Source organism: Carcharodon carcharias, chromosome 1 (assembly GCF_017639515.1).
Source record: "Carcharodon carcharias isolate sCarCar2 chromosome 1, sCarCar2.pri, whole genome shotgun sequence".
NCBI lineage: Eukaryota > Metazoa > Chordata > Chondrichthyes > Lamniformes > Lamnidae > Carcharodon > Carcharodon carcharias.
This window is the reverse complement of record NC_054467.1, coordinates 19,654,376-19,682,096: the sequence shown is the minus strand read 5'-3', so window position 1 is coordinate 19,682,096 and position 27,721 is coordinate 19,654,376. Positions and strand designations below refer to the sequence as shown.

General features: G+C 44.4%; 1 protein-coding gene across 1 annotated transcript in view; it reads right to left on the bottom strand.

The window, feature by feature from the left end:
* LOC121269681 (thrombospondin type-1 domain-containing protein 4-like) overlaps positions 1 to 27,721 on the bottom strand; it is a 381,085-nt gene that overhangs the window by 60,962 nt on the left and 292,402 nt on the right. The window contains exon 7 of the mRNA XM_041174524.1: positions 1,689 to 1,893. Within this exon, the coding sequence (XP_041030458.1) occupies positions 1,689 to 1,893 (205 nt within the window). The remainder of the gene's footprint in view (positions 1 to 1,688; positions 1,894 to 27,721) is intronic.

Below are 27,721 nucleotides of genomic sequence, written 5' to 3'. Positions count from 1 at the left end.
AAATGGCAGATGGTGAGACTGGAGGAAGCTTGTTGGGGCTTTCTGGTCATCTTGCTCACACTCTCATGTTACACAGTGCTTGTTTTACACAATGCCCAATTTACACAATGCCCAATTTACACAGCGCCTATTTTAGTCAATAGATAAGGAAATTGGTTGCTTGGAAAATTGCCATCTGCTATCAGCTTATTTTCCACAACTGCAGTGGACCAATTTCAGCCCCTTTATGTGCGCTTAGCTTTATTTCCTTTTTCTCTTATAATCCTCTTGTCACCTTTATTTCTTTCTGTTACACTTTGTTTTAAATTAAAACTTACTTGTTTTCTTATTGTTATGATCTACGCTGCCCATCTGAATCGCATTGTTCATTCGTGCCGGAGTCGGCAGCGCGCCCGCTGACAGTTAAAAGGCCTGTTAAAGCCATTAACGAGGCTATTAAATTAAATTTTCCGCTGCCCATCCAACCTTACGGTTGGCAGGCAGGCAAAAAGGCCAAGCAGATTTTTGCGCTTTTTAGTAAACCTCATGAAGTTTCCTAAAGCAAATAAAAATGAAATAAAAATTTTTAAATTTAGTTAATAACATGTCCCTGCTAATGTGACAGAGTCACATGAGGGAATGTATTTTATGACCTTATTTGTTTCTTTATTTTTTTTTTGTAAATGCCTTTTCTCCCTAAGGCAGCTCTGTGCCTCAGGGAGATTATGAAGCGTGCACTCGCGCGCATGTGCGAAGGTTGCGCTGATGCCGCTCCCCCACCCTGCCCCTGCCCATACAGGCAGTGCTGAGCGCTGCTGCTCACATTTCACGCTGGGCGATCCTTAATTGGCCCGTCAGCGTGAAATTGCCTTCCGGCCCCGATCATGGACGGCAGTCGGCTTCCAGACTGCCCCCCCTGCCCTCGCTGAGCCCGCCTGACAAAGGCAAGATTGTGTCCACGAGCTCAGAAGATAGCCTCCTTACTTCAATTATATGTATGGGAACAGAGAACAATTTGAAAAATAGCTACTTGATTGGATAAAAAAATGGCATTTATTTCAACGAGAATTATCTAAATGTTGACATCAGGACATCATATTGCATATATTTAAAAACTATCCTCTTCCGTCACATAATGCTTTTAAAAATGGCCTTGGTAGGTCTCCAGCAGCTTTGACAATTATCCATTAATACCCACTTCAGCATAAAGAGATGGTGTAAAGTGCCCAGAGCAATCAGTCAATTAATTACAGGTATCCCTGAGTTAAAGAATGCATGTTGCTAATTTGCATTCAGGCTTCTTTCATGGACTCAATTCTTTTCTACCTTCTCAACTACTCTCAGGCTGAAATATTTGGCACCAAGCAAGTAACCTAGCAACTTGTTTGGATTGTGGCCATGTCTGTAAGTGTACCACCTCAAACTCTTTATTTAGGAAAATAGGGACGGTTCGGGCTTTTAAAAAAAAGAAATGTCCCGGTCCTCAAATTCCCCAGAGATCCTCCTGATTTCCTACCCCATAACTTTGGCAGGAAATCTGTGGGGCCTCTGCAGAAACAACGTAAACAGCTGTCCTGCTCATAGTCTCCGGTAGCAGGAGATTGGGAGAAGCCCTGCAGAATTTCCAGGTCCTTGCTTTTTTCCAAAATGTGCACATGATTCTGTCTGTAAGTCAAGCTCAGTGAATTTATACAGAAGTTTGTACTTACCCAGGTAATTTCTGCTTTTCATCATTTCGGTGACATTAATTCGTGTAGCTCCTTCGGGAATTTCGAGAATCTTGTGATATCCTACTGACATAATGGTTTGCTTGAAGATTCCAGATATTACTTTACATGTGGTGTTGTCACCACCACAAACACCACATTTGTCCATCACTTTGTTGGAGCCCAGTATCTCATCGCAACCCACTTTCTGTAAAGACAGGAATGAAGTGAAAATGTTAACATTGGTTCATTGTCTAATATAAGTCCATGATGATGACGAGGACATTTGGCCTGTCTAATTCTTTCCTCCATTGGCTCTTACAATTCCCCATCACAGTATTGAACTACCCCTTGAATGGATCTAGAGTTTTAGCCTCCACTCTCCCAAGCCAGAGACTTTGCTTTGTATGAAATGCTTCCTAACATCAGTCCTGAACTTACAATTTACCAGCTTCTTTCTATGTCCCTTTGTCTTATAGTTGAGGTTTAACTTGAAATAGTCCTCACTTATATTTCTCCATGGGGCTCCCTGATGAACCTTTATACCATCGCTTCCATAGATCCCTCATGCCTTGGTGTTAACAAGTAAATTCTATGCTGAAGTATGGTTGGACCAGGTTAGAGATGTGACATCCTCTGCCTTATGTGTACCTGTGTTAGGGGATACCATATTTTGGTTAAAGCGCTGTTCCAGGCATTCCAGGCCCCTTCCTGAAATGAGTGTTTGCTCCTTTGCACATGCAAATCAGGAGCTGAACTGTTGGAGCTGCTGTCTATCAGGCGAGATGTTAAAGTGAGGCTTCTCCTGTGGATGTAAAGGATTACGTGGTACTATTTAGAAGAACAGTGTGGTTTTCCCAGTGCCCTGGCCAATATTTATCAACCAGCTTGACTAAAAATAGATTGTCTTTGGTGTCACTGGCTAGGTCAGCATTTGTTGCCCATCCCTAATTGCTTTTGAGAAAGTGGTGGTGAGCCACCTTCTTGAACCACTGCAGTTCATACATCTGCTGCCCTTCTCATTTTAGGTGGTAGAGGTCATTTTCACACTGCAGTAGAAACGCCACCACCTGCAGTGCCCCTCCAAGCCACACACCATCCTAAACTATATCGCTGTTCCTTCATTTGAATGCCCTTCCTAGCAGCAGTCTCAGTGGCTCAAGAGGGCGACTCACCACCACCTTCTCAAGGGCAATTAGCGATGGGCAATAAACGCTGACCTAGCCAATGGCGTCTACATCCCGTGAAAGAATTTTTAAAAAGTCCACATCCCATATGTGTGGGGCCTCATTTCATAGATTCGAAAAGATACAGACAGCATTGGAGTGGGTAGCAATACCAGGGTCAATAATAACCTTATTCTTAGTTCCTCAGTAATGCCCAAACTGTTTGCGTTATGGGCTTCCATCAGCATTGTCACCTCAATGGACTGGCTTATAGAGGAGGTCACTCCAGCCACCATGGTAATAATGAATCTCATTCTTTTCCACTCCTGTTATGAGCTTTGTCACCCTCAGGTCAACTTGACAGAGTGGTATAAAAGTGTCATGCCCCAGTATATTCTGAACTTCAAACTAATTTTTGCATTTTAAGACTGACCACAAAAGGCTGCAAAAGAAGGCCAGCCAAGGATCACCTGACTTCTTTTATGGATTGAAACCACACCCCTGTCTCAAGAGGGAACAAAAGGAACATTCCAGACTGATGTTGAATCAATGCCTTTTTCTGAAACTAATTCAAAAGGGTATTATCAATTGAAAGGGTCATTCAAGTGCAAAGACACTGGCTGTCTCAAACTCTCAAGGTGTCAAATGACAACACAGGTTGATTGAAACCAACAAAAACACCACCCTTTGTTTTGAAAAAGGACTTTGAATTTATATAAGCCACATGATGAGGAAACTGTTTTGTTGTCTGCTTTTAAAAGCAGCAAGAATCTGCCTTCACCGGGGAGTTCCACCAAGAATTATTGAATTAGCTGCAAGTCACTCAAGCAGCCAAGGTAATAAACATCACTTCCTTGAAAGTGGAAGATCCCACCTGAGAGAAGGACTTCCCAACCTGTTCCTATTATAATTCATCTTGGAACCAATTCTTATAAATACAACTACAAGAAACCTCACAGACTGCTGAGAAGCCTTTGCTTTATAAGGACCTTCTTCACTTCAAATAAAGCATCAATTGCTAAGAAACCACAGGCCTGTCATGAAAGAGACTGAGATAATTGTAAGTTGTAATAGTATATTACCTTCATCTCTATCTAATCTTTGGGTGTGTGTGAGAGACGAGTGAGTGAAACGTTGCACCATTTCTGGTAAGTGTGCGATAATAAATAAGGTTCTTTATTTTAAAACTCACAAAAGCATGCTGCTGAATCATTTAATTGGGACACCCACACACTCCAACAGTAAGAAAAACATACCTTTATTCCACAAACATACGGATCACTGGCAGTAAAAGGAAACACACAAACGCTGTCCGTGACAGAAACATGGAGATGGGGAGTTTTGGAACAGACAGTGCATGTTGAAATTGTGTCTCTAGGTCATTTTGATTCCAGCGCAGCTAGAATCCATCCTTGACCGGACAGAAATCTGAAATCAGGCAGCGGCAAGCTTCTGCTGCAGCAGTGAGAGCTGTAGCCTGAGGCCAGTCCATCTGGGTGTGGTGCTCACAGAGATTGGGAGTAACTGTGAGTCCAAGAGTCTGACCAGAAGCATTAGCTGTCATCCCTTAGTGCTATTCTTGCTTCTAGGATACCACTTTAGAAGAAGCATTAAATTAATTAGCTATTTGTAAATCACACCCAGTTAGGAAGGGAAAGCACTGTGCTGGAAAATGTTAGCAGGGCACTGACAAGATGGTGATGTCAACTCAGCAAATGATTTGGCACTAGCGAATGAAAGTGTGTAAATTCCATTTCTTGTTAGAGGGAACCAAAGGCTTTGAAGTTGGTACAAAAGGTATGACAGGCAGTACTAATGATGTTTGTTCAGATGTTTATGCGGTTTTTCATGAAAATGGGAAGTCAAAATGGTGGGATTGTCTGATGCTATTATGAACAAAGAGTAAGAACAAAATAAGTTCAATATTTACCTATCAAATGAGTCTATCTCCTCCATCTTGGATTATGAGACAACATAGCCGGCAACTTGCACAGGACCTATGACCATCATTGAAGCAGGGAATCAGGTCACAGGTGATCATGACATTATTTGAGGTGGCTTCAGGACTGCACAATCTGTATGATTACACCTGAGCCAGTCAGCAGTCTTGATAGATGCAGCAGAAGGCAATTTGTATCATTACCTAGTAAAATGTAGGGCCCCGGAATGAACCTTTGCATGGCGTCCCTGACATCATAAATGGTTTGAAATCAAACAACTTACTTTCCAGCACTTGCTTCTGTTGTGGGTTTCTGGCAGGCCTCGTAGGAAATTCATAAAGGAAGGTCAGAGGCAGCACTGTGGGAGCAGAGACCCAATGTCGTGGGGCTCCATCCAATCTTCTGGTGTGCTGGGCCTCTTGTACAGATACCCCTGGAGTGCTAGGGCCAGGAGAATAGGTCCTTTAACCATCCTCATGTTCATTTATGCTTGTTCTTCTGCAATTTCAGGAAAGCCAAATATATATTGAGCAATAGGTTCAGGGGCTTGACTACAAAATAGCCCCTGTAATTGTCTGCTAAATAAACCTCATATAACTTTATGCTGAACATCTGAATCCGCTTTTTTTTAATGATAATCAAGATAATTGTTCACCACATATGCAACTTCATACATGTGCATGAGTTGGGAGTATATGCCCCTAACAGTAGAAAAGTCATGTAGAAATCATTTATGATATAAAATCCCCCGTAAAATGTGACAAACGTTCTTCTTCCTGTTTCTACTGTGCCAAATATCTCACAGCACTACGGTCACTAAGGCATTTTTGCTAAGTTAAAAGATTACTTTGTACCAGCCTGCAACTGGTAAGCTAACTACACACATTAAGCTTGAGGTATGGTACAAACTGTTGATTCAGTGGATAACAGCTCCACTGCTGTTGCACAGTTCAGCACCTAAACTATGATTTATTGTTGAAAACTGTATTTTTGCAGGGTTTAGAAATTCCTCTTGCAGAGAATGTTGTTAGCTGGTGCCATGAAATATTTCATTTTCACTTACAGAAAGTTTTCAACTTGCAGCCCAAAGGTCATATGACCCCCAAGCCCTGGCAACCTAACCTGGAAATCCCTGGCAACTCAGTTATCTCCATTTTTATTTCTTACTTGCTGTTTGTTTGAAAAATGCTGTTAGCACTGTTGCCTCAGTGAGAGGTAAATTCTAAATTCAGTGGTGGTGCTCTCAGCCATGAAGTCAAGCCCCTCTCGACACACCTGAACACACCATCTAGGCTGACAGTTGAGTGTAGTACTGACGGGGTGCTGCACTGACAGGGGTGCTAGCTTTCCAGCTGAGATATTGCAAGGAGGCCCATCTAATTCTCTCAGGTGGACCTGAAAGATCCCATTATCCAAAGATGTGCACAGTCGTGCATTTATCCTTCAACCAGGATCGTTGAAAATGGACTGACCGATCATTAACTATTTCTGTATGTGGGGTTGTGCTGTGTGCAAATTAACATGCTTCCCTACATTCCAACAGTCACTTACACTTGGAAAGCACTTCATCAACTGTAAAAAGTGTTCTGCGACACCCTGAGGTTCTGTTTATATAGCGCCATTTAAAAGTCCTTTCTTTGTTAGCAATTTTTGACAAGTATGCAAATGAATAGGATCATTGATTTAAACTTTACATTTGGCACCAAGGCTCAGTGGTACTCAACTATGCAGTTCACAACTTTGCAGACAAAGGTTTCTCTGTATTACCTCCTCCTTACCGCCGAGTTTGGCGAGTTAAAATTGGCACCATTCTGTGCTAAGTGTCTAGGTACAAGGGACAGAGTTGCACAGACAAGAGAAGTGGTGAGTGGAGCTTTGCTTGCTGGCTCTGGTTCTGACTGCTTGGATTGATAGGAAATGGTACAGTGCAGCTGGAACAGCTGCTGGGTTGAGAGCTGTGCACTGCAACAGATTGTTATTGAACACTAGCGAAGAGACAGGAAAGCAGCTGTTAATGCTGACACCACATGTGCAGGCTCTTACTAACCCAGTCTCCTCTTTATTAGGAGCAATTTTTAGAACTCTCACTTTACCAATGCCTAGGATAAAGCAAAGTAGGGGAAAGCAGAATTAAGGATAAGGAAATAGTTTCTGATAAGCACATTAGTCGAATTCATCTCTGCTGTTTTACCGGGTGTTAACTCATTTATTTTAAACAGGTTAACACCTCATTCTAAAACACCCATCAGGAATTTTATTCAGACGAACATGTTAGACATTTGCTTGACTGCACTCTTCATGTAATTTAGAAACTTTTTTTTCTCTTGTGACCAATATTGTTTATTAATTCAGTGTGGTGATTTATTTTTTACAGTAATTAATGTTTCCCCAGCTTATTTCTGCTTTGTAACATCTCAGTGACGTTAATTCTTGTAACTTTGACAGTGAATCTTGGAATACTCTGTTGAGCAAATTTGCTTGAAGGTCCACTAAACTACTCTGAATGCAATGCTAACAACAGGAAATGCTGCAAATGCATGGGCAACTTCTGTGGAGAGAGCAACAGAGTTAACGGGCTGGACTTTGCCTCTAGCTTTGGGATCCTGATATTGGGATCAAATGTGGCTCCACACCTGTACTCGCCAAGACTGAAACCAGCAGAGCAATATACTCACAGGTGGCCTCCTAGTTGGCTGCCTCAATGTACATCGTCCTATTAAGGATTGCAGACTGAGTGAACACTTTGCGGACCACCTCCATTCAGTCCGCAAGCGTGTGATCCTGAGCTTTCATTTCTAATTTTTACCAGTTCTGATGAAAGGTCGTCAACTTGAAATGTTAACTCTGTTTCTCTCTCCACAGATGCTGCCTGACCTGCTGAGTACTTCCAGCAATTTCTATTTTTCTTTCAGGTTTCTAGCATATGCAGGATTTTGTTTCTGTATGAATGCGGTGTTGTCATGTTGAGGTGTTTTTCATGTTGCAATGGAGGCCTTTAGCTAACTTATGACTATTACAAAGTATTTACAGCATTAAAAAAAGGCCATTTGGCCCTAAAGGTTCATGCTTGTAGTTAATTGTGTGTAAATTATGGGCATCAACTGGGGATTCATTTGAGCTCTTGTAAATAGACACAGTCTAAAACTGTGATTGTTGGTAAGAGATATACGTTCAAAATATGTAACTACGTAAATGAACATAAATGTGGCTCCAGTTCTATCCTTCACCAACTGGCTTTCCGGAATATAACACCAGTGTTTATGCTCAACACTAGCCTCTTCATACTCTTCTTCATCTGAACCCTTCTATTCTTTCCTCCCTTACGTGCTTATCTAGTTTCCACTTAAGTGCATCAGTTGATTACTTCCATAGAGCAGAGAAGCCCAAGCCTAAATTAAGCCTAATTGAGCTTTTTAAAATTATGGAATAATTTGACAGAGTGACAAGGACCATCTCATCTGCTTGGGGAATTAGTAATGAGGGGATTTTAAAAAAATTCATTCATGGGATAAGAGCATCGCTGGTTAGGCCAGCATTTATTGCATATCCTTAATTGCCCTTGACAAGGTGGTGGTGAGCTGCCTTCTTGAATTGCTGCAGTCCATGTGGTGTAGGTACACCTACATTGCTGTTAGGGAGGGGGTTCCAGGGTTTTGACCCAGCGATAGTGAAGGAACGGCAGTATATTTCCAAGTCAGGATGGTGAGTGGCTTGGCAGGGAACTTCCAGGTGGTGGTGTTTCCCATGTGTCTACTGCCCTTGTCCTTCTAGGAGGTAGTGGCCTTGGATTTGAAAGTTGCTGTCTAAGGAGCCTTGGTGAGTTCCTGCAGTGCACCTTGTAGATGGTACACACTGCTGCCGCTGTGCGTTGGTGGTGGAGCGAGTGAATGTTTGTGGATGGGGTGCCAATCAAGTGGGTTGCTTTGTCCGGGATGGTGTCGAGCTTCTTGAGTGTTGTTGGAGCTGCACTCATCCAGGCAAGTGCAGAGTATTCCATCACACTCCTGACTTGTAGGTGGTGGACAGGCTTTGGGGAGTCAGGAGGTGAGTTACTCATCACAGGATTCCTAACCTCTGACCTGCTCTTGTAGCCACAGTATTTGTATGGCTAGTCCAGTTCAGTTTGTGGTTAATGATAACCCCCAGGATGTTGATGGTCATCAATTTAAAGCTGTCACTAAGAGAGTGAAGAGAGATTACAATAAATTTCTTCATGCATTCGGCTGTTGAAACATGATATGGCCCAGGGAGTGGTTGAGGTGGTTGGTGACTAGTGCATCTTTTACAAAAAAAATTGCATAAATATTTGAAGCAGAGGAAAACACCAGGCTATGGGGAGAGAGTACCGCAATGGGATTGGGTTTGGATTGCTCCAACAAAGAACAGCCATAGACATAAGAACAAAAACAGAATTACCTGGAAAAACTCAGCAGGTCTGCGGAGAAGAAAAGAGTTGACGTTTCAAGTCCTCATGACCCTTCGACAGAACTTGAGTTCGAGTCCAAGAAAGAGTTGAAATATAAGCTGGTTTAAGGTGTGTGTGTGGGGGGCGGAGAGATAGAGAGACAGAGAGGTGGGGGGGGGGGGTGTGGTTGTAGGGACAAACAAGCAGTGATAGAAGCAGATCATCAAAAGATGTCAACGACAATAGTACAATAGAACACATAGGTGTTAAAGTTAAAGTTGGTGATATTATCTAAACGAATGTGCTAATTAAGAATGGATGGTAGGGCACTCAAGGTATAGCTCTAGTGGGGTTTTTTTTTATATAATGAAAATAGGTGGGAAAAGGAAAATCTTTATAATTTATTGGAAAAAAAAGGGAAGGGGGAAACAGAAAGGGGGTGGGGATGGGGGAGGGAGCTCACGACCTAAAGTTGTTGAATTCAATATTCAGTCCGGAAGGCTGTAAAGTCCCTAGTCGGAAGATGAGGTGTTGTTCCTCCATAGACATGATGGACTGAATGGCCATTGTGCTATAAAGCTGTAAAATTTACAAAGAGACACATGGATACATTTACACACTCAGGCACACATAGACACATGCACAGACACAAATATGTACACAGATGAATCTAGATAGACACACCCTAACACACATAGACATGTAGATACACAAATATTATCGAGAGAGATTGAGAGACCACACACATACAGCCATGTTCTTTCCAGTAAAGATATTTGGATAACAATGGTGTATGAATCATGTCTGAATTTCCTTAGTTGGATAAGCCCTCTATGGTTGACTTTAGCACAGAACAGGAATCAGACTAGATTTCTTCTGAATGGGTTAGTATCGCATTCTTTGCTGGTCATCGAGCTTCAGGAATTTGATGCTTGTTCATTTTAATATTTTCATAACATGTGCATACAGTTTTATATCAAACTATCATCACTTACCCCACCTTGTGAGTGAGGATGCCAAATTGCCACTACAGGGACAGTGAGGACGCCAGGCTCTCACTCACCCACCTACCCTCCCGTGTGAGGACGTCAGTCTGCCACTCACTCCTCATCTACATCCTGAGTGACTGCAAGCTCCAGATTTCGCTCACTGCAGCACCAGTTGAGGAGGGAGACCATTTAAATGGGGAAGAAGCAGTCCAAAGAGTTCAATTAGCGAATGAAGGGGATCGGCACCACTACCCAATGGGCATACTGTTATCCCTCTGCTACCGATCCCTGGATCTTGTCACGATAGTGGTAATCAAGGAAAATAGATGGCATCCACTCAATGGTACAGCATAAGGCCAACCATCAGCCTCCTGGGTTGGGTCGTGGGAGGGAACTGGAGTTCAGGGATGTGATCCTGATCATCTCCACCTAATTTTCCTGAAATTTTCCACCCGATTTACAATGGAAATTCAGTAACTAACTAATCTTCTATTGAAAGGGAAAGGAAATACCAGAATAAAACAGATAATTCACCGGGACACTGCTCCATTTTAGATTTGTTGCTTGGGTAGGACCTCATGTATTTGTGAATTATTTAATGATGAACAATGCTTGAGATGGTTTGGAATTTGTTGATTTTATGAATCAACAAATCCAGTTGCTTACTGGAGCGTTTTCCAAGTATAGTCACATCTTCCTAACTCGATGTTCTTTCAATGTAAGGAGACATTTCAGAATAGGATATATTTCTCTTAGAAATCTCTACATGTCAAAAGAATGCTGCACAACAACTTGAAGACCACATGCAAGATTTGTATACTGTCACATGACAAGGTCTTTTTTTTTCTTGACAGGGATTAGGAAGGTCAGCCAGTTTTATGAAAATAGGATGTGGAACCAGGTGCAGAATTTATGTGTGCTGTCAAGTGTTAATCACAGTTCTTAGGAACTGGAAACACAACCAAAACTCAGAGGAGGTTTGAACTGAAACAGTTTTTAAATTCCATTTCCAGACATCCTGGAACTTTAAATTCCACACCTACAAGACCACAAACTAATGTGATTAGCATCTTTGATAAGCCATATTGTCAAGGCTGATTTAAATCCTTCGAATGATCAGCATCTCCCACCAGCACAATCCACATTGGATTAAAGGTACTAATCTGTACCTAACTTTCCAAATGAAAGCTTCCAACATAGATCCTTATTTCCTTGTGCTAATACTCAACCTTGATATTATATTGAAGGACATTTTGCGCACATCAGCAGTGGCGTCTTCACAGGTTGTACCCCCACCATCTATGATTTTCTCTTGCTGAATCAGACAAGAAGATTGATAGAAAGCTCACTAAATTCAGCAATCTAAGGTTTCCAAAAATTTGCAAACTTTTGCACAAAGTGTACAGGTGCCTTATTCCATTGGTTAGATCCTAAATTTCCTCAATATATCAGCTTCCTCTCTGCCTTAAAGTCTGAGGAAATTGAGGGCCTTAAATTTAGTCGTCCATGCTTAAATTGGACCCATGCCAATGTCCATCATGCTTTTCACCTGGTCAGTCTTTCAGTGCAGCTTGTCTGTTTAAAACAAGCCTCGTTGGATTTTCCTGCTCTGGTCTCTAATGAGTTTATTCTTAAAAGTGTAATTGACAGTTACTTTAAATGTTTAAAGTTCTGTTTTCTTTCCTGTTCACATAGCTGTTTGTACTGCAAGACTCCTTCGCAGGCCCCTTTTCCCATAGCAGTTGTTTCAATACCAGAATCCGCAGTGTTCAGCATGGGAGTCATGTTGGGCCTTGCAAAGTCAATGATAGATTTGGAGGTGTAAAGAGAATTCACACAAAGAGAACAAAGGCAGCTGAACTTGTACCTCAGGCATTAGTGGTCCATTCAGCTTCATCCCAGGAGGCGAGCTAACGAGCACGAGGGGATACCTGAAGACACTTTTTTTCTTAGTCATTGATGCCCTGTCAGGCTCACTGCTGGGGAACCAAGGCTACCGACAGGAGCTATGTCTGATGATGCTACTGGGAACTTCCAAAACAAAGATGAAAGGCAGATGTAATGAAGATTGCACCTCATCAAAGGGTACCTGCACTTGAAGACTTCCATGCAATACATATGCAATTGCCATTGACTTCTCAATCTATCCCATAAGACTCCCCTGTCATGTAGAGAGCACAAGTTCTCAAAGGATTAAGTATTTCATTATTGCACCCCCTCTATATTTAGATAGCCCTGATAGTACAAGAGTCCATGACACTGTGGTGCAGATATGTCTGAGAAATTTCTGTCCAGGTGTTCAAATCCTACCATGGCAGTTTGGGATTTTAGATTCAATTAGATTAATTTAAAAATTGGATTAAAAAGATAGCATCAGAAATGGTGACCATGAAATGACCAGATTTCCATTAAAATCCCCCAACTGGTTCACTAATTCCCTTTAGAGAAGGAAATCTGCCAATTGTACCTGGTCTGGCCTGTAGGTGACTCCAGACACACATCAGTGTGGTTGACTCTTAACTGTCCTCCGAAATGGCCTAGCGAACCATTCGGTTGTATTCAAGGAAGCAGATCATCACCAACTTCTCAAAGGTCAATTAGGGATGGGAAATAAATGCTGAATCCTATGAATGAATTTAAAAATAAGTCTCTGAATCCAATGAGGCCAGGTCCCCTCTTTAGCTGAATGAAAGATCATGGATTAGATTTTTGATCTACAAGGGATTCAAGGGTTATGGAGGGGGAGCAGGCAAGAAAATGGAATTAAGGTCACAATCAGATCAGCCATTATCTTATTGAAAGGCGGAGCAGGCTTGAGGGGCTGAATGGCCTACTCCTGCTCCTATATCTTATGTTCTTATAGGGGCATTCAGCTTTCCACTTTTGCCAGGATTGCTGACCTGGCTCCTGAGTTTCTGCATCACATGTAAACTTGACATTTTTCTGTTCAGAATTTTTGCAGCTGCAATGTGTTTTTGATTAGAACTTTCTTTTCCTCTCGCAAGACCTGCAAGATTTTTCTTCCATTGCAAATCAGCCACCTCTTCTCCCTTATGTGCGACTTGCAAAACAATAAATGATTGCACCAGTCTAGACCAATGTGTAAACGACTCACACCTGTTTCGGTTTGAGTCCAGCCCGCCACTGTTTGGAATGTGAGTGTTTGCAAAGTCTGGATGCATGCTAGCATCGACTCAGAAAGGAAAGACCGAGACGTGTCTACTGAGACTAACCAGAAGTCCATTTGTTTTTCCAGAACTTTCTAAGTCCACTGAAATGTGCCCATCATTACAATTCTAGCATCAGTTTAAGTTACTTAAAAATTCCAATGGAAAAGAACCATTTATGAACCATAAGCCTCTTTGGAAAGTTGTAACACCTCCATTCAAAGCACCAAAGACAGGAAGGAGCTTCATTCTAGTGTGTCAAGCCTTCATGAGGTCACATGGTCGGCCATCACTCACGAGCTCAAGTTTTATTCTATAATGCAAAGGCTTATTGTGCAATCCCCAACAAGGGAAAATATATGTAAGCCTGATTTTGCGAGATGTGGCAGAAATGGGGTTGAGCTGACAATGGCTGGCAGCTGATAGAGCAGGTTGCACCAAATTTTATGACTAGACTATCCCCTTCTAATTTGGATAGATTATTGCACATGAATAGCATTCCTAGAGAGCTTGACCTCTAGAACACTTGGTACAAAATATGAAGGCAGTAGCTTTTAAAGGTGTGCAACTTATGATTTGTGGTGGCGGAAAAAATATAATTACAGCAACATTGCAACTTGCTTTTATGTAGCACCTTAAATGTATAAAAAAAAAGGGCCCAATTGTTCACTAGTTAAGAGGGGGAAATGTGGACAACATTGCTGCCCCTCAGCCTGGACAGTTGGAGACGCTGGCACGTGACCTCCTGTGAAAACAGAGTTATGAGTTGTGTAGATGGAAATGGCTGACAAAGTGACTGCAGTCACTGAGATCTCTAGATCACTAAAAACAGATTATTTATCCTTTATCACATTGGCATTTGTGGGATAATGTTGCATGCAAATTGGTGGCTGCATTTCAACAGTGACTACATTTCAAAAGTACATCATTGGCTGTAAAGCGTCTTGAGCTGTTCGGTGGTCATGAAATGCGCTCTATAAATACAAGTCTCCCTGCTTTTATTCAAAAAGTCCATTGGCTTTAAACCAGTCTGGGAAGTGCTGAAGTCATGAAAGCTACTAAGTAAATGCAAGTTCTGTCTTTATTGCTGTTGAGTGCAAATGAGGAAGGAGCATGCTCCTAGCAGGAGGAAGGTGAAGCAATGTCCAGTCATGAATACCTTACTGAAACCAGGAGGGTCAGAATTTTATGCATTTCTCCACCGGGGAGTTAGCTACCAGGTTGGGGGCCGGGGGACACTGAAATTACTGCGCTTTCCTGTCTCTGTTGGCCTGACTGACCCTGGCGAGGCCATCCCACTTACCTGTTTATCTGGCCTCCATTGCTGTTCATCTTTGGGGACCGGCTGCAGTTCCAGCAGTGGCCACTACTCCCAGTGGCGCTGATGGGAATGGAAAACTGGCAGCCATCTGTTTGGTCGGCAGCTGGCGGACATCCTCCCACATGGGGGCAGAAGCCACAACCTCAGGTAGTTAAATGCCTGACGTCCACAAAAAGCAATCATGGCTGCCAGACAGCGGAGGTGGGCTTGCCCCTGACCTTTCAGCTGGTGGGCAGGGCCACTGCCTTTGCAAAAAATTCTGACATCAGCAGTAAGGCAAGCTAATCTTGGCATGTATAGCCAGAGGGATGGAGCACAAGTCCCAGGAGATGATAATGAGACTGTGCAGGGCTGGGATGATCGCTACCTGAAGCACTGCATGTATTTCTGGTCACTGCACCACAGTAAAGTTATCCTGGTATTAGATACATTGCAGGAAAAGAGTAAGCAAACTGATATTCATGGTAAGGCATCAGCGCTTTGAGTAGAGTTTGAAGAAATAGGATTGTTCACATAAGAGAAGGATTAAGAGAGATGCTAGTCAAATATTCAAATACTTAAGGGGCAGAATTTTCCCGTTGGCATGTGGGAGGGCGTCCACGAGTAAAGTGACGCTCAGTGACGTTGGGCGAGCGTCCCGATGTCACCGCGCACCTTCGTGATATTTCATTGTGCGATGATATCCACTGCGCACCCGCCATTAATTAACAGGCCACTTAAGGCCCTTGAATCACCAATTGACGCTGATCTATCGGCGCTCGTGAAATCTCCGTGTCGCGCACAGGTACAACGGGCAGGCGGGTAGGCCACATTTGTATAAACCTTGTCCACAGGCAGGATAAAAGGGTTCACTGGGGTCGCGAGTTTGCTCTCTCAAATATTGATTTTTCTAAGTTACTGATACTTGCCTGTGTGATCTGCAATATTTCAAAACACATACCAGCTGCTTGGTCTGGACTCTTAACCTTCAGGTCAGCACTCTGCAGTGAGGAATCTTTTTTGGGCTTGCAGGTCTCAAGAAGCCTTCCTTTAGCCTGGGAATGGGAGCTGAATTGTCCACTGGAGGGACCTCCTCCGCCACTATCCTGCTGCCAGGGTATACAGGCGGCAAAGCACCTCAATGTGTCTGAGGTGCAGCGCCCAAGGAGGCTCCGTCTCTCAAGGGAGACAGTCAACTATATCTGTCAGATGATTGGGCCTGAGATCTCCACGACCTGTGTGGGCGGATACCCCTTGCCAGTGACTCTGAAAGTCGCAGTTGCCTCAACTTCTATGCCTCTGGCTCCTTCCAGGGCTCGGTGGGTGATTTTTGCGGTGTCTCCCAATCAGCTGTCCACACTTGTGTCAAGCAGGTTACAGACGCTCTGTTCAGGCGTGCATTGACCTTCATTCACTTCCATTGGGCCCAGGCAAGTCAGACACAGCAAGCCAGAGGCTTCATGGCCATTGCTGACTTCCCCCGTGTCCAGGGTGCTATAGACTGCACACATGTGGCCATCAAGGCACCAGCAGGTGAGCCCGGTGCCTTCATCAACAGGAAGGGCTTCCACTCCATGAACACTCCAGATAGTGTGTGATCACAGGATGCTGATTCTACAAGTCTGTGCAAGGTACCCAGGCAGCTTCCACGATGCCTACATCCTCAGACACTCCCAGATGCTGAGGCTCTTCAGTGCTCCAGCCCAGCTGGATGGATGGCTGCTGGGTGACAAGGGCTATCCCCTCAGAAGGTGGCTCATGACGCCTCTTCACCATCCAAGAACAGAAGCTGAGCAGCGATACAATAGGAGCCACACCTCCACAAGGGCTGTGGTGGAGAGAACCATCGGTCTTCTCAAGGTGCGCTTCCGATGCCTGGACCGCTCAGGAGATGTGTGTCGGTGATAGTGGTTGCATGCTGCACTCCCCACAATCTTGCGTTGGAAAGGGGGGGCGCAGTGGACGATGAAGACGCTGACGCAGTATCTGTGGCTGCACACAATGAGTCCAACAGTTGTATCTGAGAATGAGCACGCACAAGGAAATGCTGAGGGGGTAGATGCTGACCCGGGCATACTGCAGGATGTAGGGACACCCGGGAGGCTTTAATCCAATGAATCTTCAGCTAGCCCACCACAGATGGACCTCCAGGACAAGCCTGGGCTGTAGGCTCCATACTCGATACCTAAGTGCCAAATCTGCCAGGTTAGGAGCAGCAACTAAGGGCCTTGTTAATAAAGCTGAATGTCCCACAAAGCACTCATAACATTTTTGAAAACCATTCACATGCAGAAGAAAAGAGACACCCTCAGCCATGGTCACATGTCTGAATTTAATGTCACAAGCAAAGAAACTTAAGCCAAAAAAATAACAAGGGTGTTCCAAATCAAAGCAAATCATAAAGACCTCATCTCGGGCCAACACAAAAGCATCAGTGATAAACCCATGGTGTGCCTAAGTTGCCTTTTGTTTACGTTTCTGGATGTTACGTCTTGGTGCTGCCCCCTCGCTGTAGTGGCATCTGAGACAGCCTGCTGACTCTGCTGTCCTGTTGGCCTCGATAACCTTGGCGGTCGTCCTCTGGCCCGTGGAGCCTGTGCTGGCCCCGCCTGGGAGGGAGCTGCCAGTTCCACAGCTGGCACCTCCCCAATAGTCACAGCCTCACCGGATGCTATGGTCAATGGCAGACGGGCGGAGGAGCTGCCGCCCTCATCCGGAGCGCTGTGAGAGGAGCCCGCAGAGACGCCAGGCAGCTGCTGTGCCGACGTGAGGTCGGTTTGGACGTCCCTGTTCACCATGGATGGATGGGCACTGAGCTGGGAAACATTGTGCCCAGACCATCTCCCACACTGGCATTGACCAGCTGAGGTCAATGCCGATGTGAGGGCTTGCTGGTCAGAGCGCATCCCCAGGAAGCCTTTATGGGTCTCCTGGAGGAGCCTCTCCACGAGAGTCACCACTCTGTCCAAGGAGGGCGCATGGCATTCGGACATGTGGCTCATTGCATTGGTGATCGTCTGTGTAGACTCCTCTACCATGGAGACAAAGCCAAGCATAGCCTCATGTATCTTCCCCAGATGCTCCTGCACACCCGGTCGCATTTCCTGCCCCTGCTGCATCACAAACAACTCCAAAGGCACATCATCGGGCACCGATAGGGCATGTGCCTGGTCCCCTGCAGTCCTCAGACTGCTGGCGCCATGGGCATTCTCTATCTCTGCCAGCTCCTCTAGCGACTGTGAAATGCCCTCAGTGCCGTGCCCAGGCCAATGTTCTTACCCCCACCGAGATGCTAATATCTGCGCTGGTGCCTGCCTGGCAGAGATGGTGTGACGCTGGTGAGACTTCAGGGCCCTCCAGTGAGAGAGGGGGCCTCTGCTGCTCCTCCTCCCAGCCTTGCTCCGCTGATGCTGAAAGGAAGAACAAGGACATTGGATCAGTTAACATGGAGACAATGTCAATGTACATCCCTGTCCCCCGGATTATTATGCGCACATCCTTCCATAAGCAAATGGTCATGCCATGTTGCAAAATTTAAATCACTTAACATTCAGCATTGCTTTGGCTGCTGGGACAACAATGTTGACCTCACTGCTGGGCATACATTACCTGGCTGTGGCACCCCAGCCTCACCGACACCAGTGGACTTGGGTGCAAATCCAGGGCCTCCTGCTCAAACCAGCTGAGAATGGCTAACTGTGCCTGGCCGCCTCCAGTCCTCACCCGCTGTGCAGCATTATGAGCTTTCTTCTCCTGAAAATGAGAGACGAGCATTGATTAGTGCAACTTGTACCTGGACTCTCTTCACGCACGGCCCACCCCAACCAGAATGGGTCATTGCAGGGCTCCAGTGCCTCCTCACTCCGCTGCTGCCGAACACTCACACAAAGATGCTAGGCCTGTTCCCCACCCCCACCCCTAACCCCGCCTTGGCCACATGCTGCCAACATCACATTAGGCTTCACACGGTATATCCTTCCATAGCAAGGAGGCGCAAGCACGTGGAGTGAAGAGGGCAGCAGATGGTTCATTGCCACGCCACCTTGAAGCTCCCCTCCCAGCATGTCATCACCCTGACTTGGACATGTCCTGCAGTTCAAGCACAGCGCCCAGGTGCAGCTCCTCCAGATATAAAAACAAAAAACTGTGGATGCTGGAAATCCAAAACAAAAACAGAATTACCTGGAAAAACTCAGCAGGTCTGGCAGCATCGGCGGAGAAGAAAAGAGTTGACGTTTCGAGTCCTCATGATCCAAAACAAAAACAGAATTACCTGGAAAAACTCAGCAGGTCTGGCAGCATCGACGGAGAAGAAAAGAGTTGATGTTTCGCCTCATGATCTGTTGAAGGGTCATGAGGACTTGAAACGTCAACTCTTTTCTTCTCCACCGATGCTGCCAGACCTGCTGAGTTTTTCCAGGTAATTCTGTTTTTGTTTTGCAGCTCCTCCAGGTTGCCCCAAAAACTGTCATGTGGAACTCAGTGTACCACATGCCGCGGGCACGGAACCCATCTCTTCACCACCCTCTCAGACTGACCTTGGCATGGGCAATATCTGCTGGCCCTTCCAGCAAAGGGCACATGCCATCAGTGATTCAATGCGGTCACTACACTCAGACTTGGGGATGGTGTGGGGTGTGGGGTGGGGGGGTGGGGGGGGTGCGGGCAGGGACAGCAGGGGGGGAAAGTCTACCTGCTGGGTTAAGTGACCAATGCCAACATTGTCCTCACCCTTCCAGAGTGCAACAAGTTGTTGAAGCGCTTGCGATACTGGATCCTAGTGCAGGAGCTCACCACCCCCGCCACCTCCTCCCAGGCACGTTTCGTCATGTAGGGGGGGCCTCCTCCTCCCGTCCTGGGGAACCAGCACCTCCTGCTGTCCTGCCAGCTCCTCGAGGAGGACAGCAAGGCAGTCAACGGAAAAACGAGGGGCACACTGGCCCCCTGCCCTACCCTCTGGCCTGGCCTGCCCCTATGGACTACCCTCTGGCCTGGCCTGCCCCAATGGCCTACCCTCCGGTCTTGCGTGATCTCCACTGTCCCTCAGCAGAGCCCTTCATCCAGCCATTGCGAGCAGCCTTTCCAAGGCTGCCAGGCCTTCCTTTATACAGGCCGAGAGGTCTTCATTTGACCCGGTGGGCTGAGCACGCTTGCCGCCACCTGCCCACTTCCGCTATGCACGAGAGTCGTGAAGTATGCTGGGCGGGCTTTAATTGCCTGTGTAAAATGGCAGCGGCGATCGGGTCCCCGTCCCTCCATGCCTGCTCCACCAGTCAGAAAATTCTGCCCAAGGAAATAGATAAATCAAACTCCAATATATCTTTGAGGTCATCATGAACTCTAGAACCAGGGACACGGGCCTGGATTTTCACCCACACTCCCGGCCTAGCTGACCCCATTGCAGGGATAGGCATGTCTGACTCCCTCGCAATTTTCATGGGGTTGGGGCAGGTTTTTAGAGTCATGGCTCACAGCACCTCAGAGCAGTTGTGAACCATAGTCTGCATCTGGGGACCCTTTAAGATCCTTTTCATGCTCCCTATGCCAAGGTACACCCCACGCACCCCCCCCATACCATAAATGTCAAGCTATGCCCTCTACCCACTCCCTATAGCCCCTCATACCCCCTAAGTCAAGCCCTGTCCTTCTAACCACCCCTTCGTGGCTCCTCACACCCCCAATGCCAAACCATGGCATTTCCATGCCTATTGACCCACTATACACTGTATAGAACCAATGAACTCTATAGTGACAATAGAATGTATTAAAAAAGCTTTTTAAAAAAGTAATTCATTCATAATTTCTGCTATGTTAAAAAAAGTAATTTCTCTAGAAGGTAATAAAAATGTCAATCATCCAGACCCTTTAAAATACCAATAACAAAAACCACAACATTTGAACCCACTTAACCTTGTTTAAATAATCATTGTGAAATTGACAGCAGAGATCAGATAGCCTGAACTGTTAATCAAGCAATGTTTTCTCTAGGTCACAGCTGTTTCAACAAGAGTAATGGTTGTCTGTGCTCTCAACCAAGCCTCATTATGTATGCTTGGCTGAGAACCCAGGCAACCATTACTCTTGTTGAAACAGCTGCGCCCCAGAGAAAACATTACTTGTTTGACAGCTTAGGGTCTCTGATCCCTGCAGTCAATTTCACAATGTTTAATTACACAAGGTTAAGTGGTTTCAAGGACTTGAACTTTTTGTAACTGATACTTTAAAGGATCTGGATGATTCACACTTTTATTGCCTTCTGGTGAAATAACTTTTTTTTAACATAGTAGAAAGTTATGAAAGTTATGAATGAATTACTTTTTAAAGTTTCCTTTTACATATCCTATAGTCATTATAGGGTTCATTGGTTCTATAAAGTGTATAGTGGGTCAATGGGCATTGAAATGGCATGGGGGCAAGAGGGACCATAGTAGTGGTAGATGGGCAGACCTTGGCAGTGAGGGTAAGAAGGGCCATAAGGAGTGGATGGAAGGGCATAGCTTGGCATAAGGGGGTTGAGGGGCTACAGGGGGTGGGTGGGGGACATGAGGTAGCAGAGATGAGCATGGTGAGTGCATGGGTGGCAAGGTGGTGTGAGTGATGAGGGCATTTCTGTTTTTATTGCAACTGGAATGAAGTCTCACAGCGTCAAAACAAGCTTTTTAAACGGCCCACCTCTGCACTTGGCAACCCCTGTGGCTGCCTCCGAACTTTATCCTGGGCCAGCCGGCCTGACTGCAGCCCACTGGCAACGAAAATCAATTCCTTGCGGGCACTTTCTCTTGAGGTGGGCGGGCTGAGCCAGGAATTTTCCCGAATCCCGCCTGGAGGATGAAAATCCAGCCCATGGCCTCTAGTTTCGACACACACAGTTTGGAAACATATAAATAGATAGTTGAAGAGCAGGCAATTGAGAGGTATTAGTTTTCGAGAGTCTTTCTTAGTCCTTTAGCTTATAATTAAATAATCTCAAGATGCGTTCCAATAAATTATTACTTTTAAGATAGAAGTTTCATCTTGAGTGAATAGTCTAAATAATTATTGAGTAATCCTTTCCCTTTATACCTTTCAATGTATACCCATTCACTATGCATCATTTTGCATTGCCCTGCATTAGTATCTACCTGCTGTTCTTTAGCTCATCCACACAGTTTGTCCATATCTAATCTATAGTTAACAATAATCAGAAAATGTGGACATTCTCTGTTTATTATTATCGATTGCCAAACCAGTTTTCAATCTAACAGTTATGAAATTATGAACTGCTTTAAAGTCTCAAGTGTGGAACTCTGACAAGTTACTTCTAGAAATTTAGGCTAATTATGTCTGTTGGACATCCTTTGTGCATAAACTTATTTTTATTAAGAATTCCTGTTACTTCTAAAATCTTACAATACTGTAACAAAGCTTTGAATTAGAATTGTACTGAAAATGCCATTGTCACATGGAATGGGAAACGACGTTACTAAAAGATCGATTGTGCACAAAAATGGGTGTGGTACATCTGCCCCTTGTTTGAAATGCAGACAGCGCGCCAGTGCCAATTGCACTGTTCCCTGGCTGCATCGGTAGGGAGGCTGAAAATGTAAATTCCTAGCATTGCTTAAAGCTCGTCTGCACCTCTTAAAGGGGAGGTACACTGTGACAGGAGCAGGTGCTGGGAGACATGCAGGAAATGAACCTGACCTGGGGACAGAGTGAGGGAGGGCACAATGTGGGACAGCACGGGCTCAAAAGTGTTCCAATGCTGTACAGGAGGTCTTGGTGGAGGAGATAGAAGGGCAAAAGACTGTTTCTGTTGCTTTCTCCATGGCAACACCTTGTCCAATCAGGGTTTACTTGCCAACAATCAGTATCCTTTTCTCTTGTAGTATAAACTGTTGTGATCATTTGAAAGTTGATGCTTTGCTGTCTTGCATTTGCCCTGATGGGTACAAGACGAACAGATTCGGCATCATGTCTCTTTTTTCAGAAATAGTATTAAAATGAGAGATATTGCAAACCAAACTACTAATTTTCTGCTAAATATGTTAAATTGATATTTTTAATCCATTTTTGGCACACTTCCAAAGTAATATGACAATGGTTCTAAACTAATTTTGATAGTCTTGCAACAATTAACAGTCAAATGGAAAACATACAAATATGATTGTGTAGCCCAATAATAAAACTTCACTGCACCAATCCACTAATGTAGTGATGCTACATAAGCAAACGTTTCGTGATACAAGCCATTTCACTACCTAGTTTCCAGACTTTCTGACATCGCAAACACAGACTGTACCTCAAAACTTTGTCTAACTAATAATATTCATGACATGGCCCTCAGAAATTATTTTTTAAAACATGTCTGAAAACATTTGTGCTTTATTAGTAGCTGAAGCTTTACATTTTCAGTTAAAATCCAAAGAAGGGTTTATTTGAGGTCACTTATCCTTCTGCAATAATAAGAGGTAAGTGTATTGTGCAGTCTAAGACTCCAAAACCTGGACTGTAACATGCCTGGTTCTGGATGTATTTGGCATCAAGAAGAAATCTATCAAAATAATCCATCTGCATTCCTTAGTTGCTCAGGGACCGATAGCAGGCCAAGGAATATTGAAGTTACAATACAGCTCCACTGCCAAACTGAAAAGAAATCTTAGTTTCTTGCTGGTCATTTCTAAGATTGGTTTTACAAACCCATTTTAGGTTTCAAAACATCATATTCCGCCCTTAAACTTATGAATCCCATATTAAAGAAATAACATAGCCATTAGAAGCCAATTGGCCGACATCCCGAACAAAAACCATTGTTTAAATGTACCACATGCATATACTTTTATAATAACACAAGTTGCACACCTTCCTCGATGTGCAAATCAGGATGACAGCAATATACAAAATAAAGGAATGATCTAATTCTTTCTGCACATCTCCAGTGGTAAGGACCATAGTGTGACTTTATAGCTTTGGTGTTAAATAGCAATTGTGGGAGTTGAGGTAATTTAAAATGAAGAAGAATGTGAAAATACTGAAATAATCCATTGTTCACAGATTCCAACCTTGATTAAACTGTAATCACATGCTGCCTTTTAAACAATTCCAGACTTGAGACACAGGCATCAATTCAGCTATTTAGACAATTAGGTTCTGTTTTCAGCCACCTTTAAGACCTTTGTGCTGTATCCCTATGACAATCTTCAGAAGAAAGAAATTGCATTAACATAGTGACTTATCTGGACCTCTCAAAGTGCTTCACACCCAATGAATTGCTTTTGAAAAGTAACCTCTGTTATTATGTAGGGAACGGTCAGTAACTGCACTTCAGTCTCCAATGTCTGAAGTCATGACTTTACTGGATATATCTTATAAAATTCCCTTGCATATGATGGAGGAAATCCTAGACGGTAAATTGAAATGCCGATCCACTTTCAGCATGTAAACTTCCTGTGCAGTGATCAGAGATAGGGACAGATAACGAGAGCTGGGAGGGAGGCGAAGTCAGCAGATAAAAAAACAGTTAGCCATCTGCACACTTGGCTACAGTTTAGTTCTGTCCTTTCTCATAATAAGCCTGCCACACAGAATCAAAATTCACTTATAGTACAGCAACAAGTTGAGTACTTGAAGAAGATAATCATGCACATCCATGCACAGCTTTGATTCTTCCCGCCTGCTAGCAAAAGTGTGGGCATGAAAATCGACAGGGTGATTTACCTGCTAACATCTTGCAGTCTTCTAACAAAAGCAAAATACTGCGGATGCTGGAACTCTGAAAACAAAACAGGAAAAGCTGGGAAACACTCAGCAGGTCAGACAATAACTGTGGAGACGGAAGCAGAGTTAGAGGCTGGGATTTTCAAATGCCCATGGAGGTGATAATGGGAATGGACGGGCTTTGAAAATAGCATTCCTGGATGGCATGTCAGTGTTCTGCACTTCCGGTACCCACCCATACTTGCAAAGTGAGGGTGTGGGGTGGGAGCTGGGGTTTCATTTGCCTCCAATTAACTGCTGGTTAAGCTCCTCGAGGAGCTTGTTGATGGGGTGGGGAAGGCCAGGAGGTGAGTTACAATTCACAAAGTGCCAAACCTGAGCAGTCCGGTGCAAGTTAGTGCACAGCTGCTGGGTTCACTGCAGGGAGCAGCTAAGTAATTTTTTGGCACTAGGTGTGAGATCAGGTGCAGCACCTCTGAGCTGGCTATTCGACCACTTCTCTGTGTGGTGGGCCTGCTGACCCTCCAATGCCCTGCATCCTCTCTCCTGCAAGGCAGCAGCAGGCACCATCATGGCTGCCTCTGTCGCTGATTATTGTGCTCTGTGGATAGCTCCCACCTCCTGGCAGAGCTAGCGTTGCTACCAATTGGGTGTTAAGGTGGCCAATGGTCCATTCAGGGCATTTACATTTGAAGATTGCATCATGTAAGTGGCACAGATGGAGCATGGGGTCGGGACCGGGAATTATCCTGCTGACAGGTCCCAGGCCCCGGATTGAAACTCAAGCCTATCAACTCTGTTTCTCTCTCCACAAATATGGCCTGACCTGCTGAATGTTTTCCAGCATGTTCTGTCCTCTACGTTAACTTTTTCTTCTGAACAGGAACAGCTTAAAGCTGGTGAGGTCCTCTTTCAAATATGTAGATCAAGTTCCAACGGTGCAGCTGCAACTTCCACTGGTGGTCTGAATTGAAAAGCTTCAGTGGATATCCTGGCAAGTGAAGGTATCAGGAAGAGGATCAGGACCAGAACAGCACAAGATTCTTACGCTTCTTAAAATCTTGCTTGCTGGGCCAGGAGAGCAGGAATGCTGCTCTGGACTCCACGCAAGTGGTTTAATCCTCTCCTCCACCATCTTCCCTCCTGAAACTCTCCCTCTCTCTCCGCCACTTGCCTTGCCCCTGGTGCCCGTTCGTTTGCCAGCTTTCTGCTTGACAGCCACTTGCTGCCATTTCAGGCAAGCAATGGATCAACAACATGGAGGTGACAAGTTAAAATTGTCCAAGCCTCCTGTCTAAGGCTACTGTGGCTGGATAAACCAAGTGAGACATTGTCCATAGCCACCCCCAGCAGGCTCCTCCATGCAGGCAGGAATCCTGTTCGGAGCCCATACAAAAATATAAATTATCCTGACCGTGGAAATTCAGCCTGTTAGTCTAGAGGCTCTCCTGCAAACAAGGTAACCTTGCTTGCCTAACAATTTCCTGTCTTGTCCTTTTCTACTTTGTTGAACAGGGTTTAATATTTACCTCCAGCCATTTGACCCAATTCTTGGTTGCAACAATTCTTGAAAAACAATGGTCAGTACCTCTGCTAACTCCTTCGAAACCTCCTTTTATCCAGTCCTTGATTTTTCTTATTTTTCATTTTCAATTGTTCAACAAACAGTTTAAGGATATTCTGCGATATATAGCGGTATTTAGTACCCTGTTTCATTGCCCATAACCAGAGCCAGCACTATATCCTTCCTCATAGCAAAATCCACATACTGATTAAAGAAGCAGCTTGGATGCATCTAGGAGACTTCAACTATTTTTACCACAAACTTAGTGCAGTCCTCTTTAGGATAGTTAAATCTGCCCTCCCCCACCCCCACTGTTACAGATTTTACTACAACAAACCTCTCCAGATTTCCTGCAAATTGAATCCTCTATTTTACTCCCATTATTTTGTAGACTATAATGTACTTACCATATAGTAATAGACCTGATTATTTCTTAACTCAATGCAGGCAGACTTTGATCGCCATTAATGAAAACTTTCCATTCATTTTCTCATTCTGTTTAATGTAAATTCCATCTCTTTATACTAGTCTTATGGTAACATCCTACCTTCATTGCATCAGAGCAGCTGTATACATTTTTGTCTGTCTGGAGCATTGTGGCGCACTCTGACAGCACATAACTGGAAATTGTGCACCCCAGATTATAATTTTCCACTCATTAAAATAACTTGATGGGAAATTCTGGGCTGGGTGTTTGCAATGGTCCAATATGAACTCCCAGCACATAACTGGAATGTCAAACTGATAAACCTCCTGTGTCCCTCAGTTTGTACGTTCCCCCCCAAGATGTCCATTTAACAGAGATAAAAACAAAAAAACTGCGGATGCTGGAAATCCAAAACAAAAACAGAATTACCTGGAAAAACTCAGCAGGTCTGGTAGCATCGGCGGAGAAGAAGAGTTGACGTTTCGAGTCCTCATGACCCTTCGACAGAACTTGAGTTCGAGTCCAAGAGAGAGTTGAAATATAAGCTGGTTTAAGGTGTGTGTGTGGGGGGGGGGGGGGGGGGGGGGGGGGGGGGGCGGGGGCGGGGGGTGGAGGCCCATTTAACAGGCCCATTATAATATGGTACGTGACTTACATTCTCCTCTTTCTGCAGACTTAATAATACCTTCACATTAAGGAATAGATTGTTGCTTAATAGAAACGAATGACAAAAAACAAACATGCTTCATATTTTCTAATCCTCGTTATTGGCCAGTTATTATTGCTGTCAGGTCACATAGGCCACTGTAAAAGAAAATATTTTCCCCCTCGCCTTAGGAGTTGACGTCACTTGTTCAGAATATTTTTGCTCCCCAGAGGAGCTGAGGAAGCCAACAGAAACTTTCAAAGTTTTGTTAACAAATTCTCCGCAAGTCATATGCGGCATCTCTTCACTCCAACAAAAAAAAATTAATGCCAAGAGTCAGCATCTTTCCAAGTACCAAAGAAAGAGACGAGGTTCTCTTTCATTTGCTTTGACAGATGCGAGCTCCTCCTCAGGACGTGTGTGGCCTGGAATCAGTCTTGAGAAGTTGAAGTAAGAGAAGACGGTTCAATTGGTGAGCACATGTACTCACCTGATCAATTTTCTGCTGGTTCTATGACCTGCTTATTTACATTCCTACATTTACCACGAATGGGAGTTGGATATTTACTCCAGGAGTGAAGGTTCTTAATAGCAGTGAAGCCAAGTACATGGCAGAAAAGATGGATCAGGTGGTCTTACTTTATTTTTAATGCCCCTATTTATAAAACTTGGATTGCACTTGCTATTTTTACAGCCACATCAACCTGGCCTCCTACTTTTAGATTCATTAGCCCTT